Genomic DNA, 17,706 nt, shown 5'->3' on the forward strand with positions numbered 1-17,706 from the left:
AAGTCAATCTATATCTATCAGCCTATCAGTCTGTTGAACTGATCCCCTGGCATCCCCAAGGAGTGAAACCAAATGAATAGTTAGGGAAATTTAATCAATAATTTATATAAAGGGACCACATGGAAGGGGTATTATAACAGTTTTAATTATATAAACTGGTAAAACCTGTATTTATTTTACTTTTACTTCCATTATGCATGTAAGAAAATATCAAACATGTATATATAAAATATATACAAGCAAATAGAAAACCCTTTAAAAAATTGTTACAAACATAATAAATGTTTCCTTGGCTGGTCAGATCTTCAGGTTTCTTTCATTATACAATTCTGTGGCATGTTCAGTCTGCTCCATCTCTGCGTGTCTTTCATGCAAATTTCCCACCATGCGGAAGAATGCAAAGCACCATCCAAATGAAAAACCATATTGTTGTAGAGTGTGATTTGTCACAACACAAAGTAAACAATAGCAGAATATAAAATGAGAGACATTTTTCTATTGTCACACGATTACATATTGTCATATCACGTAGGCCTTAAATAGGAAATAGTATATAAATCAGCAAAAAGACAGTACATCACATTTAATCCGATATATAAGGATTAAATCCTTTTATAAAACAGTGGCGTCAGGTGGACAGTCCTTCGAAAACTTTAAACTAAAAGTGAACTTAGATACTTCATAAATAGACATTTGGCAAAACCAACATCCATCAACATCACACCATTTAAAAGTCACGACTGTGAAACAAACATTCAATCCTTTTGAGATCACGATTGTTTAAAGAAATATGCTTGCCAAGAGAAATAGAAGTAATACAGTCATAGGCAGCCATTATTATACAACAGTAATGCCATCTCATCCTTTATGCAAAATCTACATTTAGTTACAGAGGTGTAGATACTGCAAAGTCTATTTCATTCAGCAGGTGAACACGTCTCCACAAGAGTTTCAGCTCGATGGTTTCTCCTGTGTTTTCTTGTTCCTCAGGTGTTTTTTCGAGTATGTGATTTGATTAAAAGTTCTCCCAAAAGTCCTGCAAGTTTGTGGCTTCTCACTTCTGTGATTTCCTGTGTGTTTTGACCACAAACCAGTAGAACTGAATCACACATTTTTGAACATTCATCGCCTCTTGCCTGAATGAGCTCGTATATGCTTTGCCAAATGAGAGGCATCAAAGAACCTTTTCCCGCAGATCTTGCACAGGTACGGCTTCTCGCCAGTGTGAGCTCTTCTCATGTGGATTTTCAAGGCCTCGTTGCGTGAGAAATCTTTCCCACAGGTCCTGCAAAGGTACGGCTTCTCACCTGTGTGGGTTCTTATGTGGTTTTTTAACTCCGATGTCCGGCGGAACCGTTTCCCGCAGGTATCGCATGAATACGGCTTCTCGCCTGTGTGGGTTCTTATATGAGTGTTCAAGTCTGATGTCCGACAGAATGTTTTCCCACAGGTGTCACAGGAATATGGTTTTTCACCTGTGTGGATTCTCAGGTGTTCATTTAAATTGGACTTAAAATTAAAGGCCTTTCCACATATGTCACATATGAAAGATTTTTTACCTTTCTGAGTAGTACAGCGAATCTGTGACAAGTTAGGGTTGTACAAATGTTGACTTCTGCTTTTGTAATGTCTTTTCTTTGGTTCTGGCTCCGTTTCTCTAGTTGATGCAGAATCTTGATGATTACCTCCTGTCTGATCTTGACTCTCAGCTACATGAGAGCTGTAAGAGAGGAGCTGGTGGTCACTTTCTGATTCAGGTTCACTGTGGTCACTTTCTTCATAAGGAGGAATCAGCATGAAGGTGTCAGTCTCCAGCTTCACTACAAGCTGCTCTCCCTCCAGACTGGTGCAGAGTTCGTCCTGTTCCTCTTTAATCTGTGGAGGCTCTGCTGGGTCCTCTTGGCCCAGACTGAAGTTCCTCTCCTGGTCACAGAGCTGCTGGTCACAGAGAACCTCCTCCTCCTTGTAAACATGTTGCTGTGGGAGCTCTGCAGGGACAGAGAACAACAGGAATCAAAGCGACGTGCCATGAAGTATAAAAAACCGACATGCGAGCGAATAATACATCGAGTTCCTCTGTTAGGTGTTAATAAAACAATACAGTTTAGCACACCTATTCTGTCTAATGTTGTGTCAGGTTTCCAAATGAAAAGTCTGCGCTGACGGTCGATCTCTTCCTCGTACTCGACGATAGTTTTCTTAAAAACTCTGAATATTTCTTCAGCAGCAGCAGTTAGTCGCTCGTTGACAAACTCTCTCAAATACTCGACTGAAGACATTGTTGCTGAAATATGATTGAGGCAGCTCGGGGTGTTATTTATAGCCTCTGTGAGTTAGCTCACTTGATCTATGCAGGTAGAGCACAGACACCTTCTGTTTACTTCCGCTGGATGTTACACCGTTATGGTCCGACGGCGGAATCAATGTTTGGTTCCGCTTACATTTCAGCAGTTTCTGATTCCCTATTTCCCAAATCTATTTGATATATTTTATTAATGTTTATTAGACAACCGTGTTATTCATTTTTTAATTATTATTTATTTGATTTGATTTGATTCAATACAATTTTGTGTGGGAGCTGCACCTTACTCAGTAATGATGATTATAGGCTTTTAAAGTGTGATTTCTGTTCCCTTTATATCATCAGTTCAAACTAATGACTCTGTCCTATGTATAAATCCGTGTCTGATCTGTTTACATCTCAGACAAGATATTATATAATGACCTTGAGAAATAAATGTTGAGTGAAAGTTTGTCACCTTAAGTGTTGGGTATGAGACTGTTAACATATGCTCTCTTTACTCAAGGTAAGATTTGTGTTGAAACAAACCATATACCAGAATCAGAACAACAAGGCTGGAATGTTTTTTTGTTATTTTATACAAGTGGGACAGCAGTACAGGTTTCCATCGTCATACATGAAATGAGGACAGCAGCAATTCATTCTCTAACTTTACCACTAAAGCTCAAAATATCAACGCGCATATCAAGTTGAACACATCAAAACATAGTGAAAAATATGCCGTCAAGCATTCAGTTCAGATCCAAATTCAAATAAGGGATTGGTTCTGAATATTCAAATCAGTTACACATTCAAATGCATTTGATGGTAGTGAGGTATTGGGCCCCTTCCTACAAAAACGATTGGGCCAATTGAAAACAAAAACAACTTCTGCATGTATACAGCTGAATTAGAACAATACCTTTTACTTCCAAGTATTCAAAAGAGATCTAACAAATTCTTGAGCCATATTTAAAAACAGCGACTTTGCCTCTTGCGACAATTAGTTTCAAAACGCAATTTTGTTTTCATGATATCCAATATTTTTAATCACTTGCGAAGAGAAACTTCATTTTTAATGCACTTTGTTTTGTTTGAAATAAAGTTTGAATGATTATAAAACCCTGGTTTGAAGGGCTTCTCTGGTCAAGATGTTTACATTGTTGTCCTGGAAGGAATGATTTTTCTCCTTCAGATTAAGTGGACAGCAGAGTTTTGACCTGAGGGAGCTGGCCCTCCTCTGTTGTGCCATTTGTTTATGGAGAGGTTGTTTTTTGCCCCCAATGTACAAATCTGTGTATGCCTGGCTACACTGAAAGGCATAAACTACATTAATCATGTAGTGTGGCTGAGGTATATTATGGAGAAAACTCTGACTTGGAGAAACACACATCTAATGACTGAAGTGCTGGCACTTCTATATTTGAATCTTTGGCATACTGTGACTTTTCGTCACACCTCTCACAAGGTGCCTGTACTCTTTTATTCCCATCTCCATATCAGGTCCTCATTGAGATCATGTGTCTTTTCCATTCTCGTCTGCCCGCTCCTCTCATCTCTCCTTTTGCATGCCACGAATTAGGAACAAATGCTGTTAATCCAAAAATCCTTAAATCAGAGTATAGAATTCCCTACCACAGAGCTCTTTTGACAATGAGTCATGGACAATGAGAAACCTGCGAGTTTTCCTTTTGTATAAAGCACAAAAAAAAACAACCAAAGAACATGTCTGGTGATGTGACTATTGCGCATGCTATCATTGCAATGACGATGCTTAGCGGTTCATATGAGATCTTCTATGCTTTGCCAAATGAGAACCATCAAAGTATCTTTTCCCACAGATGTTACAAATGTATGGTCTCTCACCAGTGTGGGCTCTTCTCATGTGGATTTGCAAGGAATCCTTACGTGCAAAATCGTTCCCACATATTTTGCAAACGAACGGCCTCTCACCTGTGTGGATTCTCTGGTGAACAATCAAATTTGAATTAAACCTAAAGGCTTTTCCACATGTATCACATTTAAAAGACAATTTACCCGTGTAAGCATTCAATCTCAAATCAATCTCAGCCAAGTTGGTGTTGCTCACATTATTAATGTGACTTTCAATGCTGCGATGGCTTTCATTTGGGTTTGTCTCTGCATTCTGAGCTGATCCAAAGTCTCTGTGCTCACCTTCATTCTGATCTTGACTCTCAGTGACATGAGTGTTGTTACATAAGAGCTGGTGGTCACTTTCCTCATATGTAGGACTTGATCCTGAGTCTCCATGCTTGCCTGCTTGGCTCTCAGTTACATGAGAGTTGTTAGAAAGAAGCAGCCGGTCACTTTCAGGAGTCAACATGAAGGTATCAGTCTCCAGCTTCACTACAAGCTGCTCTCCCTCCTGACTGGTGCAGACTTCCTCCTGTTCCTCTTTTATCTGTGGAGGCTCTGCGTCCTCTTGGTCCAGACTGGAGTTCCTCTCTTGGTTACAGAGCTGCTGTTCAGTGAGAACTTCCTCCTCCCTATGACCATGTTGCTGCTGGAGCTCTGGAGGGACAGAAAACAAAGGAAATAAGACACTGGTATGATGATAAAGAACAAAGTGCAGACACGCAAGTAAATTGGTAGAGTTGGATGTCTGTACAAACACCCATCCCCTCCACAGACTGTTCAACCTGCTGCCATCTGGCAAAAGATGCAGAAGAGTCTGCTGCTACACCACAGGACTACAGAGAAGTTTCTCTCCTCAGGCTGTGAGACTCTTCAATTCAGACTCTGCACTCCGCTATGTAATCTTTTTTTTCTGATGTTGCGTAAAGAGACCTAAACTTAATTTCATCCTATAACCCTAGTGTTGAAAAATTGAAAAACATTTTCACAAAGGCCTTCTTTAAAAAAAAAAAAGAAAGATTTTTATATGTGGAATTACAATGTTTACTGTATTACAATAAAATGGAATGGCACTACCACATTTAAAATCATTCCCACATGTTTTGAATGAATAAAGTTTCTCACCTGTGTGGATGCTCAAATGCCTTTTCAATCCTGAAGGGTCAATGAATCCTTTCCCGCAGGTCATGCAAATGTAAGGCTTCTTGCCTGTGTGGACTCTCTGATGGAATAACAAGGCACGACTACGTGAGAAACCCTTCCCACACGTGTTGCAAAAATATGGCTTTACACCAGTGTGGATTCTCATGTGGATTTTCAAGTCAGCAACATTTCGAAAATGTCTCCCACACGTGTTACAAGAATACGGCTTCTCACCTGTGTGGATTCTCATGTGGATTTTCAAGTCGCCGCCAACTCGGAAATTTTTTCCACATGTGTTGCAAGAATACGGTTTCTCATCCCTGTGGATTCTTATATGCCTATTCAATGCAGAAATGATGGTGAATCTTTTTCCACAGGCCTTGCAAATGTACGGCCTCTCACCTGTGTGGGTTCTCATGTGAACATTTAATTCTGACTTACATTTAAGGTCTTTCCCACAACTGTCACATTTGAACAACTTTTTACCTATATTACTATTACAGTCAACCTCTGACTGGTTAGGTTTGTTAACACTTGTACTGGGACTTCTGGTTTTGTAACATCCTTCATTTGGTTCTGGCTCTGTATTTCTACTTGATCCTGGGTCTCCATGCCTGCCTTCATTCTGATCTTGACTCTCAGCTACATGAGAATTGTCAGAGAGGAGCTGGTGGTCACTTTCTGGTTCAGGTTCACTGTGATCACTTCCCGCAAAAGCAGGAGTCAACATAAAGTTATCAGACTCCTGCTTCAGTACAAGCTGCTCTCCCTCCTGACGGGTGCAGAGTTCCTCCTGTTCCTCTTTAATCCGTGGAGGCTCTGGGTCCTCTTGGTCCAGACTGGAGTTCCTCTCCTGGTTACAGAGCTGCTGGTCTGCCATTTCCTCCCCCTCTGTACAGACATGTTGCTGTGAGAGCTCTGGACCAACAGAGAACAAAAAGAATAAAGTTCTACCGCGTTCACAGATAACTTTAACACCTCACTGAGACATGCCATGTGCCAGCATGCTTCAAAACCTTTATCATCATCCCCCATCCCTCAAAAACCAAGAAGAACTAAATGGCTACAAATCTCTGTGGTTATGAAGTCACCTGAGCACCCTGTGCTGTCCCACCTGTTGCCACTGACCAATTTCTGGAACCCCTGCAGACTGAACAGTTCTGTAAACAATGCCCTGATGGCCCTCTACTCCTTCCACCAGGCCAAACATATAAAACTCTTTGTATATGCAGGTGTAGAAATCTGTGTGCACACAGCACAGAAAACATGCATACAGTCTTTTTTTTTTTAATTTACACACATACACTGACCATCCCTACAATGTACTAAAAAGGCTGTAAACACACCCAAAATGACCTGGTTTGCAAATAAATGGGCCAGAATTTCGTCAAAAAAGATGAAGCCTATGAATGGACTGTGAACTTGAAGTAATGATTAATTCAAAGCTTAAAAGCTTAAAACTTTAGCAACAAAATGAATCATTGGAATGACAGAAAGTGACAGAAGTAGGATTAAAAAAAAAAAAAAAAAAAGTGGTCTGATTTGAAGCGAGAGGCCAGAGGCGCATCTCCACACAGTGAGTGTGTGAGCTACTGGAGGAGGAGAGGGGATCCCCGACTCCCTCCGCTTGATGAGCGGTCATCAGTACGGTCCCTGAGGGATCACTCCAGCCTAAATTGTGCATTGGCAATGTCCTCAAGCAATGCCAAAGCAGCCATTATATCATGGGGCACAGCCATTTTGCGCGGCTACACCCCGTATACAGCGTCAGTTACACCTGAATGTATTCTTATTCCCCAGTAAAACAGGACAACAATCTTTATTTACGTACATAAAGATCATGTATTTATTTGTTTATTTACATTAGGATCAATATCATAATAATTAGCATAATGTACACTGACAAACATATTAAGTGAACAAAGTAAATACAAGGGTAACAACTCGCACATCACTGTGTAATTAAAAAATAAATAAAAAAATTAAACTATATATAATCCTAACACAATTCAGTAAAAAAAACAAAAACAAATTAAATGTCACCTTAATTTACACTTTTTGTATTTTATTAGTTTACTGTTTTTATAACTGTCTATTTGTAATTCACCGACACACCAAAGCAAATCAGCTTGAATGTGAGAACCTATAAAATGTGAGATAATTCGAGGTCCGCTCTTAAGTGTTAATAAATAAATAAATAAATAAATAATAAATATAAATAAATAAATATAATGAATTGTACATACCTATCCTTTGTAATTTTACTTCAGGTTTCAAAACGGCATCCAGCAGTCTGCGCTGACGGTCGATCTCTTCTTCGTACTCGACGACAGTTTGAATAAAAACTCTGAATATTTCTTCAGCAGCAGAAGTTAGTCGCTCGTTGACAAACTGTCTCAAACACTCAGCTGAAGACATTTTTATTTAATTACCTCAGTATAATGACAGATAACCTCTTTGTGTTCACTCAGTTCATCTGTACAGGTGCAGCGCCTAGCGCCGACTGTTCACTTCCACTTGGTGTTACACCGTTATGTTCCGACAGTGGAATGTATTCTTGTGGTTCCGCTTACAATTTGTTGGCATCTTTTACCATTTGCGTCTGCAACTAGTTATCCTTGTATCAATATAGGCGTATATATCTTTTTCTTACACACTTGCTGATATTTTAATCTGGAAGTGGAAAATGTATACTGTATGTAACTCGCTAAATATTTAACCTGGTGTCAACATTTTTTAAACTTACTGACACCTATTTCACAAAGAAATGTCACTTATTTTGTTGGACGTTTATTTCACAGCCACATTACTTCGAAAATGAATGAAGCAAATAAAGGCACCAGCATTTCAAAGCAGTTCTTTCACTTTAGCGGCAGCAGAAAATGTGTAACATTTAAAGTTTTGATTACATAATTCTCTGACAGAACCCTGTAGTATATCTCCTCAAATCTATTTCAGTTTGTGTGTCACCCCTAAAGCCCCAAAACACCAACTTTAATGAGCTGAATCAAACCAGACATTAATAAAAATATATTTAAAAAAAAGAATCCCTCTCATTGGCAGGATGACAACACAAATAACCATATACCACTAGAGAGGGTTTCTCAACTTCAACATCAGTGTTAACAATCCACTCATATAACTCAAGTAATGATAAAAAATTGTAAGTAAGAAGATTCATTTAACAGGTCAAACATTTGTAGAAATTGTATAGTCACTGGGCAACAAATACTTGCAAAAGATTATAGAGAAGAAATGTTCAGTGATCAAAAAATGTAAATAAAAAAACATTTAAAAAATATAAACGAACCAGGACATCATCTCCAGGACATGAAAAGAACTCAAACTCCAAAAGTCAAGATGGTTTATTGCAGGACAGGGCACCAAACTATCTGATAAACTGTCCAATTGGAACTGGAACCAATTCCACCTCTTCAGACATGGCCCAGAGTTCACAAAGAAGTGTGAACTCTGTACATTTTACAGTTCGGTCACTGCACACATTTTGATTTTGCTGACGCTTTACTTAAATTACATTGAATCATTTCCACTGAATTAATGTGTGTTTGTAGACCAACTCTTGCCTGATCAGCAAGAGGTTTCACTGTGTTATCCTTCTGACTCTGAGGTCATATCGCTGGTCAAGTGGTAACAGCAGTCTTTATAATTACCTTGATTATCGGCATGTTAACACAAATATTTTGAGCTATAATTGTAATCTCACAAGAAAAACGCTACCGGGTCTAATGACTCAAAGTGTTTATCAACTATAGACTTCACATCAATCATCAACATTGAGATTTCAAAGCAGATAACATTGTTTTTAACAGTAGGCTACTTGAAATTATGATGACGACACTTTTGGTTTTCCACACTGCGCACACCTGGGATGCGTATGGACTTCTCAGGTTGGGAGGCTGAAAGAAGGTAACATTTGCCTTGTATGTAGTTAATCATATGTAGATGACCTAAAATCAACCTCCTTAACGCTTAAATACATCACAATATTTTTTAATTGAGGTTTAAAGCAGATAGAAGATAGATAGCTTTAGACTTCCTTGTGACTCTGGGGTTGTTACATTATCACCTTACACAGCTTTTTTTGTTAGAATAATAACATGAGATAAAAAATAATCTGAACATCATGCTGCACACAGTCTACAGTTTGTGTTTGTCCTCCAACTCTTAAGTATGTGAAGTTGAACCAATAACAAAATGCATAAAAGTACTAAATAAAATAACATGCTGCAGAAAAGAAAAAAAAGACTTGTATGCAGGGCCAGCATCTAAGCTTCAGAGAGTTCACAGTCCACTTGTATAACTTTAGTGTATTAAAATAGTTCAATGGTTTAAAACAACTTTCATTGTTCAAAATATACTACTTCATTTTTTGTTGATTCTCAAGTGTTCTTTAATTGTGCGATTATGTAGCGCCTTCTTTTTTAAAGTTCCCCGGTGAATTTTCCCCAGGAACCACTAGAATTAAATCATCTGCCACATATTTTGAGAAATTCATGGCCACTTGCCTGTATGCAACTTAATATGGCTTGACAAGTCAGACCGAATAACGAATCCTTTCCCACAGAAGTTGCAGATATACGGTTTCTCACCGGTGTGGGCTCTTCTCATGTGGATTGTCAAGCAATCATTGCGTGAGAAATCTTTCCCACATATTTTACAAAGGTACGGTTTCTCACCTGTGTGCGTTCTGATGTGGACCCACAAAGCACTGCTTTGTTTGAAACCTTTGCCGCATATTTTGCAAGTATACGGCTTCTCACCTGTGTGGGTCCTTATATGTATGTTTAAGTCTGATGTCCGACTGAATCTTCTCCCACAGGTGTCGCAAGAATATGGCTTCTCACCTGTGTGGGTTCTCATGTGTACACTCAATTTGGACTTACAGTTAAAGGCCTTTCCACACGTGTCACATATGAAAGACTTTTTAACAGCGTGAGAATTACGAAGGTCCGCCCAGTTAGGGTTGTACACGTCATTACTGTTACTTCCACTATTGGGAAATCTTTCCATTTGTTCTGACTCTGTATCTCTAGTTAATCCTGAGTCCTCATGCTCGCCTTCTTTTCCTTCTTGACTCTCAGCTACATGGGAGTTGTCATCAGAGAGGAGGTGGTGGTCACTTTCTTCATAAGGAGGAATCAACATGAAGGTATCAGTCTCCAGCTTCACTACAAGCTGCTCTCCCTCCGGACTGGTGCAGAGTTCCTCTTCTTCCTCTTTAATCTGTGGAGGCTCTGGGTCCTCTTGGTCCAGACTGGAATTCGTCTCATGGTTACCAAACTGCTGGTCAGCGAGAACCTCCTCCTCTGTACAGACATGCTGCTGCGGGACCTCTGCAGGGACAGAGAGCAAAATAATTCACAGACCCTCTTTGGTCCTGGTATCAACATCTGTCTTAAATGAACCAGTCACAAGTGGACAGCTCTAAGTACAGGTATGAATCTCCCCAAGACTCTTTTGGCATGCAACTGAGATCTAACATAGAACATCAACATTCAGGGGTGGTCTGTGTCACATATAACCACATTCTTTTAGCAGAGTGCACCTGAATGTGTCCTGGGCCACAATGAAAGATCACAAAACACCAAGGAATCGTCACAACAACAGGCATAATAGATTACAAGCTGTGTGATTTCAATGTGGTTCCATGTAATGCAAATGACATATTTTGGTTCTTTTCACCTGCTAATGTTAGCAGAAAACATTTGTGTTTTTTGTAGAGGAGTGCATTTTATCAATGCATGTTCCGAAGAAGCAACAAACTTGCATGTATCCAAGACCCCCTAACTCTGATGAAAGCATTCAATAATAGACCAACTAAGCTTGTAGATTAATCATGAAAAATAAAAACAGTGTGTTTTCCTTTCTGAGCCTTTGTATCAAGCAGTAAAACAGTTGTAGCATGAAATATTTTGAGTGGATTTGACTTTCTATGCACTGCACATTTTACCCACACAAACCTCCCTTGGCAAATTGTTGGATTTGGGGAATTTTGTTGATTAAGGAGAGGCTTAAAAAAATTTGCAACGCTGACATGATAAATTCTAAATCACTTGACCCATCTTGTAAATTCGGCATTAAATGCAATACATTAATTTAATTTTTTCCTTGTAAAAGTGTAATTGTGTTGGAGCGTCCCTTCCCTCGAGTGGGAGCTGCTCATGAAGATGAAAATGCAGCTATGCGACCAAAAAAACCCCAAAACACATCGACTCCGCCAGTTTTTGTTTTTTGAAGTAATAACATTTTACACACCTATTCTGTGTAACTTTATTTCACGTTTCAAAACGGCATCCAGCAGTCTGCGCTGACGGTCGATCTCTTCCTCATACTCGAAGATAGTTTTTTTAAAAGCTCCGAATATTTCTTCAGCAGCAGCAGTTAGTCGCTCGTTGACAAACTCTCTCAAACACTCAGCTGAAGACATTGTTGTGTACCTACAACTAATGTGGGTCTAGGTTTAACTGATTAGACAAATCTGTTAATGTTAACTTAGAGCATGCATCCAGCTACACCGACTGGGGCCTTTCTTCTGTTTACTTCCGGTGGTTGTTACACTATCATGGTCCGGCGGATTTATTTCTTTGTTCCGCCTACAGTTGTTATTTTAACGGTCTGTGTTTTTGCTTAAACACACTCCTGGAATATATTCATATATTCGCACTTTAATAAACCGAAAATTGTCAGTCATGTAATGATTAAGTGAAAACGGTATTAATTTCAGCACTAGAACATACGGAACATCGTTACATTGTAATACATTTGCTCGGAGAGTCAGCATGGAAACTACAGTCTCAGAATTAAATATTTAAAGATATGATATGTAGGAATTCTGCATTAAAATGTCTAAAGACGATGAGGTCTTGATTATATATCTAGTCGAGTTGTTGAGAAATCACGAGGGGGGTGTCCTGCGATGTCTGACACCAGGACCTTAGCGGCCAATTGTTTGAGTTCTGGGGGTTGCAAAGTGGGGCATCTGTGGATTGGATTTGTTCTGGCACATCCTACAGGTGCTTGATGGGATTGAGATTGGGGAAAAATCTGATTGTCTTGCCATTCCTGAGCAGTCTTTGCAGTGTGACAAGGTGTACTGTTCTGTTGACAGGGACCACTGCTACTGTGGCATGCTTTTCTCAGGAGAAGATGAAGGCCTACTTGGTCTGCAACAGTGTTTGGATGAGTGATTCATGTGTGGGGAACATGATGCGAAAAGATGTGGGTAAAAATGGGAGTAAAACATGAAAGAAAGAGCAAGGTGGGCACTAAAAAGGCCAGAATAAAACTGGAAAAGGCTATACAAGCTGATGCAGCCGAACATAATTGATACATAATATCAAAAAGAGTATGGTCTAGACCTGCTCTGTAAGAAAAGTGAGCAGTGTTAATGACTTGATGCTATATAAGTAAAACCGACGTGACTTAAAGATGATTCTTGTAGGGAGGGGAGACTCGCGCTGAAAATTATGACAATATTTGTGTGTCAGGAGCAGTGCCAGGACTGTGTGCACCTTGACATTGTTCTAATTTCTGTGAAAATAAATCATAGTTGAAGATAAACTGATTTGCATTGAACTGGAAATTATGTTATTTTACAAAAAATACACTGTGAATAGCAAGGTTGTAGAGAATGGTGCACTACAGCAGCCTGACATATTAAGACTATAATTATATTGCTCCTGAATGATAGGTTGTGAGTTAAAGTGGGCTGGTCAGAACCATTAAACTCCCAGGCTGAAAATGAGTCCCACTCAAGCCTTGCATTTGAGTGGTTAACACAAGGGTGACACCTGCCATTCATTGTTCAGCCAAAAAACTAATTTTGGTCAAATATTTTAAATGCTGTGCTTATACACAAATCAACAACGAAATTGCCCTCAGAAATATTGAGAGATGAATCAAGGAAATCTTACAAATTGACCATCAACCCTATTGATTGATGAAATGGTACCACACAAAAGTGAACGTCTTAATCAACATTGAATTTTGAAGCAGATTTAATTGTTTATGAACAATAAGCTACTTGAAATCACTACAATGTCTTTTTCACATTCAATATATGTAATACACTTGTCTGAAATGTATAAAATCCTATGTTCATGATATAAAATGAGACTCCTCAGGGCACGGATATATAATTCACATCAACATTATTTTTAGCTTTAGTAATTTAGACTGAAGTGTGGATCTCAGATTATTACTTTAGGTCCATACATAAAAACATTAGGTGAAAAACAACATGCAGCACACTATCTACAATTTCTGTTAGTCAGTTAATTCAATACCACCCAAAAAAGTACATCAAGTTGAACCAGTAACAATATACAAAAAATTATAAAATAACATTTTGCTGAAAAAAAGAGATGACTCTAGTCTCAAAACTCTCAGCTTCAACTTCAGAGTTTATAGTCTGCTCACATAACTGAGGTAGTGTATGAAAGTAAATTAAATAAACAAATGTGAAAACAATTGCACTGTTGAAAATGTAAGACTTAAACACACATATTACGTCCTCTTCTCAATGGGAAACTGCAGACAATCAACTACAAGAGATGTAGCTGCTGTAAATGTATTTATACAGTAGATGAACATGTCTTCACAGGAGTTTCAGCTTGATGGTTTCCTCCGTGTATACTGATCCTCAGCTGTTTTTTTTCTCAATTACATATTCCTTTAATGATGTGATTTAGGTAAAGGTTTTCACACCTGTGCTGCAATTTTGTGGCTCCTCACTTCTGTGACTTCTTGTGTGTTTTGATTCAGAGTAACGTGGATGTCCGCACAAAGCTTATCCACACGACATTGGTTGACAAAATGTACATCAAAAGAACCCTAGTGCACTCATGGAAGTACAACGTTTAATTTTAGCTTAGGGTATCTTTTCTCAAAAGCCTGTGCTCCTCTAAAATTGTCTTTCAAGGTACCATAAAGAACATTAAGCCTGGCAGCCCTCCCACGTTTAGCAGGTAAACTGCTCTTCATCTGTGTGGATTCTCATGTGATCCTTCAAGTTACTGCCAAATCTGAAGTCTTTTCCACACATGGGGCAAGAATACGGCTTCTCACCTGTGTGGATTCTCCTGTGCCTTATCATCGCTGAAATGTGACTGAATCTTTTCCTGCAGATCTTGCAATGGTACGGCTTCTCACCTGTGTGGGTTCTCATGTGAACTTTCAAGTCACCGCCACTTCGGAAATCTTTGCCACATGTGTTGCAAGAAAACGGCTTCTCGCCCGTGTGGGTTCTCACGTGGACTGTCAAGGCACTACTACGTGAGAAACCCTTCCCACATGTTTTGCAATGGTACGGCTTCTCACCTGTGTGGACTCTCATGTGAATTTTCAAGTCACTGATGATTCGGAACTCTTTTCCACATGAGCTGCAGGAATACGGCCTCTCACACGTGTGTGTTCTCATATGCCTTATCAATGCCGAAAGGACAGTGAAACATTTCTCACAAGTGTCACATTTGAAAGGCTTTATACCTAACTGAGTATTACAGTACATTTCTGATCCGTTAGGTTTGTAAACATAATTACTGGGACTTCTGGTTTCTGTCTCCGTAGTTGATCTCCAGTCTCCATGCTTGCCTTCATTCTGATCTTGACTCTCAACGACATGAGAGTTGTCAGAGAAGAACTGGTGATCACTTTCCTCATAAGCAGGAGTCAAAATAAAAGTATCAGTCTCTTGCTTCAATACAAGCTGCTCTCCCTCCTGACTGGTGCAGAGTTCCTCCTGTTCCTCTTTAATCTGTGGAGGCTCTGGGTCCAGTTGGTCCACACTGGAGCTCCTCTCCTGAAGACTGAGCTGCTGGTCAGCCAGAACTTCCTGCTCCCTATGAACATGTTGCTGTCGGAGCTCTGGAGGGACAGAAAACAAAGGAAATAAGACACTGGTATGATGATAAATAACAAAGTGCAGACACGCAAGTAAATTGGTTTCGTGGGATGTCTGCACAGAGCCTAAAGCATACTGAACGACAATACCTACCCCCTCCACAGACTGTTCACCCTGCTTTTTAAATACACGGGTCAAACGTTTGTAGGAATTGTAAACTGCAACAAAGACTTTCAAAGATTTCTGAGAAGAAATAATACTGTTCAGTGATAAAACATCAAAGGTTGGCTGTATTATTGACAAGGTACTACTTCATTACCAACACATGTTCTTCTCTTGTTGACTATCAAGGCTCCATTAAGTCTGTAGGACCCTCTCATGTTTAGCAGCTGATATCAACCTGTGTGGGTTATCCTGTGGACTGACAAGGCACCACTACATTTAAAATCTTTTTGATGAATGAAAATGAAAACGGTTTCTCACCTGTGTGGACTCTCATGTGGACTTTCAAGTCACGGCCATCTCTGAAATCTTTTCCACATGTGTTGCAAGAATATGGCTTCTCACCTGTGTGGATTCTCAAATGCCTTTTCAATCCCGAAATGTCACTGTATCTTTTCCCACAGGTCTTGCAAATGTAAGGCTTCTCACCTGTGTGGACTCTCAGGTGGGCTGTCAAGGCATTACTACGTGAAAAACCTTTCCCACATGTTATGCAAGAATACGGCTTTACACCAGTGTGGATTCTCATGTGGACTTTCAAGTCACTGACAATTCGGAAATGTCTTCCACACGTATTGCAAGAATATGGCTTCTCACCTGTGTGGATTCTCATGTGCCTTTTCAATACAGAAATGACCGTGAACCTTTTTCCACAGGTCTTGCAACTGTACGGCTTCTCACCTGTGTGGGTTCTCATGTGAACATTTAATTTTGACTTACATTTAAGGTCTTTCCCACAGCTGTCACATTTGAAGGACTTTTTACCTCTAATACTATTACAGTCAACCTCTGACTGGTTAGGTTTGTAAACACTCGTACTGGGACTTCTGGTCTTGTGGTGTCCTTCATTTGGTTCTGGCTCTGTATTTCTACTCGATCCTGAGTCTCCATGCTTGCCTTCATTCTGATTTTGACTCTCAGCTACATGAAAATTGTCAGAGAGGAGCTGGTGGTCACTTTGTGGTTCAGGTTCACTGTGATCACTGTCTTCAAAAGCAGGAGTCAACATAAAGTTATCAGACTCCTGCTTCAACACAAGCTGCTCTCCCTCCTGACTGGTGCAGAGTTCCTCCTGTTCCTCTTTAATCTGTGGAGGCCCTGGGTCCTCTTGGTCCAGACTGGAGTTCCTCTCCTGGTTACAGAGCTGCTGGTCACTGAGAACTTCCTCCTCCTCTCTATAAACATGATGCTGTGGTAGATCTGGAAGGAAAGAAATCAACACAAATAAGATGCTGCTATGATGATAAGGGAAAACATGTGTGTCTGCAAGTAAATAGGTGGAGTGGGATGTCTGCACAGGGACATCTGACAAAAGACACAGCGGTACTCACTGGCGTACCACCAGACTACACAGCACTGTGACTGTGACAGCAGTTCTTTCCTAAGACTGTGAGACTCCTAAATACAGCCTCCACACTCCACCATGTAAACTTTTTATTTTTATTTTTAATGCATCATAAAGGGCCCTAAACTAAATTTAATCCAAAAACCTGTGTGTTTGAAAATGACAACTGAATGAACCATTGAGCCTGTATGAACCTGAATGTAGCTTTGTACATATGCCATCCTGAAGGAAATTTAGATATGTTTTATATGTGGAATTAGTGTGTTATTACAATGATACAGACCTATCGGCTGTAACTTTATTTCAGGTTTCCAAATGATATCCAGCAGTCTGCGCTGACGGCCGATCTCTTTCTCATATTCGACGACAGTTTTGTTAAAAACTCTGAATATTTCTTCAGCAGCAGCAGTTAGTCGCTCGTTGACAAACTCTCTCAAACCCTCAGATGAAGACATTGTTATGGGATTGAGAAAACCAATCATAATCTATGTCACTACAACAATGTCGTCTTCCAGTTACTTCAATATGTGTCTGCAGCTAAATCGGCTAGCGGTTGTGTTGTTTACTTCCGCTCGGTGTCACGATGTTAAGTTCCGACAGTGGACGCGCGGAAGATTTTCGTTCCGCTCTAAACTGATGACATTTTATTTAAAGCTTCTCTGATAAATGTAATTAGATAAACATCTATCTCGCTTCATTCCACAACTAAACTTCGCAATCTTTTATAAACTACGACTAACATCCTTGTAATCTGTTACTCTAAAGCGAATAATCTTGCATTAAAGTAAAATCAGAATTAGAATTTTTTTATTAGTCGCGCAAACGGGGAAATTTCTGTCACAGCAGCCAAAGGTCAGTTCAATTTAACAACAAACAATAATAATAGAAAAAAAATAAACAGTATGATAAAAAGGTCAGTAACAGAAGCAGACTCGTATATACATAATATGTACAGCATAAACATTGTTATTATAATGG

General features: G+C 39.5%; 2 protein-coding genes across 2 annotated transcripts; both read right to left on the reverse strand.

Moving 5' to 3' along the window:
- Nucleotides 1-75: 75 nt before the first annotated feature.
- On the reverse strand, nt 76-17,308 carry LOC115581696 (zinc finger protein 62 homolog). The gene is made up of 7 exons (XM_030416988.1): nt 17,012-17,308; nt 15,645-16,583; nt 14,282-15,184; nt 6,414-6,541; nt 5,282-6,164; nt 4,148-4,813; nt 76-1,988 (listed from the first exon to the last, which is right to left on the reverse strand). The coding sequence occupies exons 1-7, from the start codon at nt 17,208-17,210 to the stop codon at nt 1,123-1,125; spliced, it is 4,584 nt and encodes a 1,527-aa protein (XP_030272848.1). The 5' UTR covers nt 17,211-17,308; the 3' UTR covers nt 76-1,122.
- On the reverse strand, nt 8,074-11,862 carry LOC115581203 (zinc finger protein 426-like). The gene is made up of 2 exons (XM_030416113.1): nt 11,576-11,862; nt 8,074-10,653 (listed from the first exon to the last, which is right to left on the reverse strand). The coding sequence occupies exons 1-2, from the start codon at nt 11,745-11,747 to the stop codon at nt 9,812-9,814; spliced, it is 1,014 nt and encodes a 337-aa protein (XP_030271973.1). The 5' UTR covers nt 11,748-11,862; the 3' UTR covers nt 8,074-9,811.
- Nucleotides 17,309-17,706: the final 398 nt, after the last annotated feature.

The sequence above is a fragment of the Sparus aurata genome, chromosome 5 (assembly GCF_900880675.1).
Source record: "Sparus aurata chromosome 5, fSpaAur1.1, whole genome shotgun sequence".
NCBI lineage: Eukaryota > Metazoa > Chordata > Actinopteri > Spariformes > Sparidae > Sparus > Sparus aurata.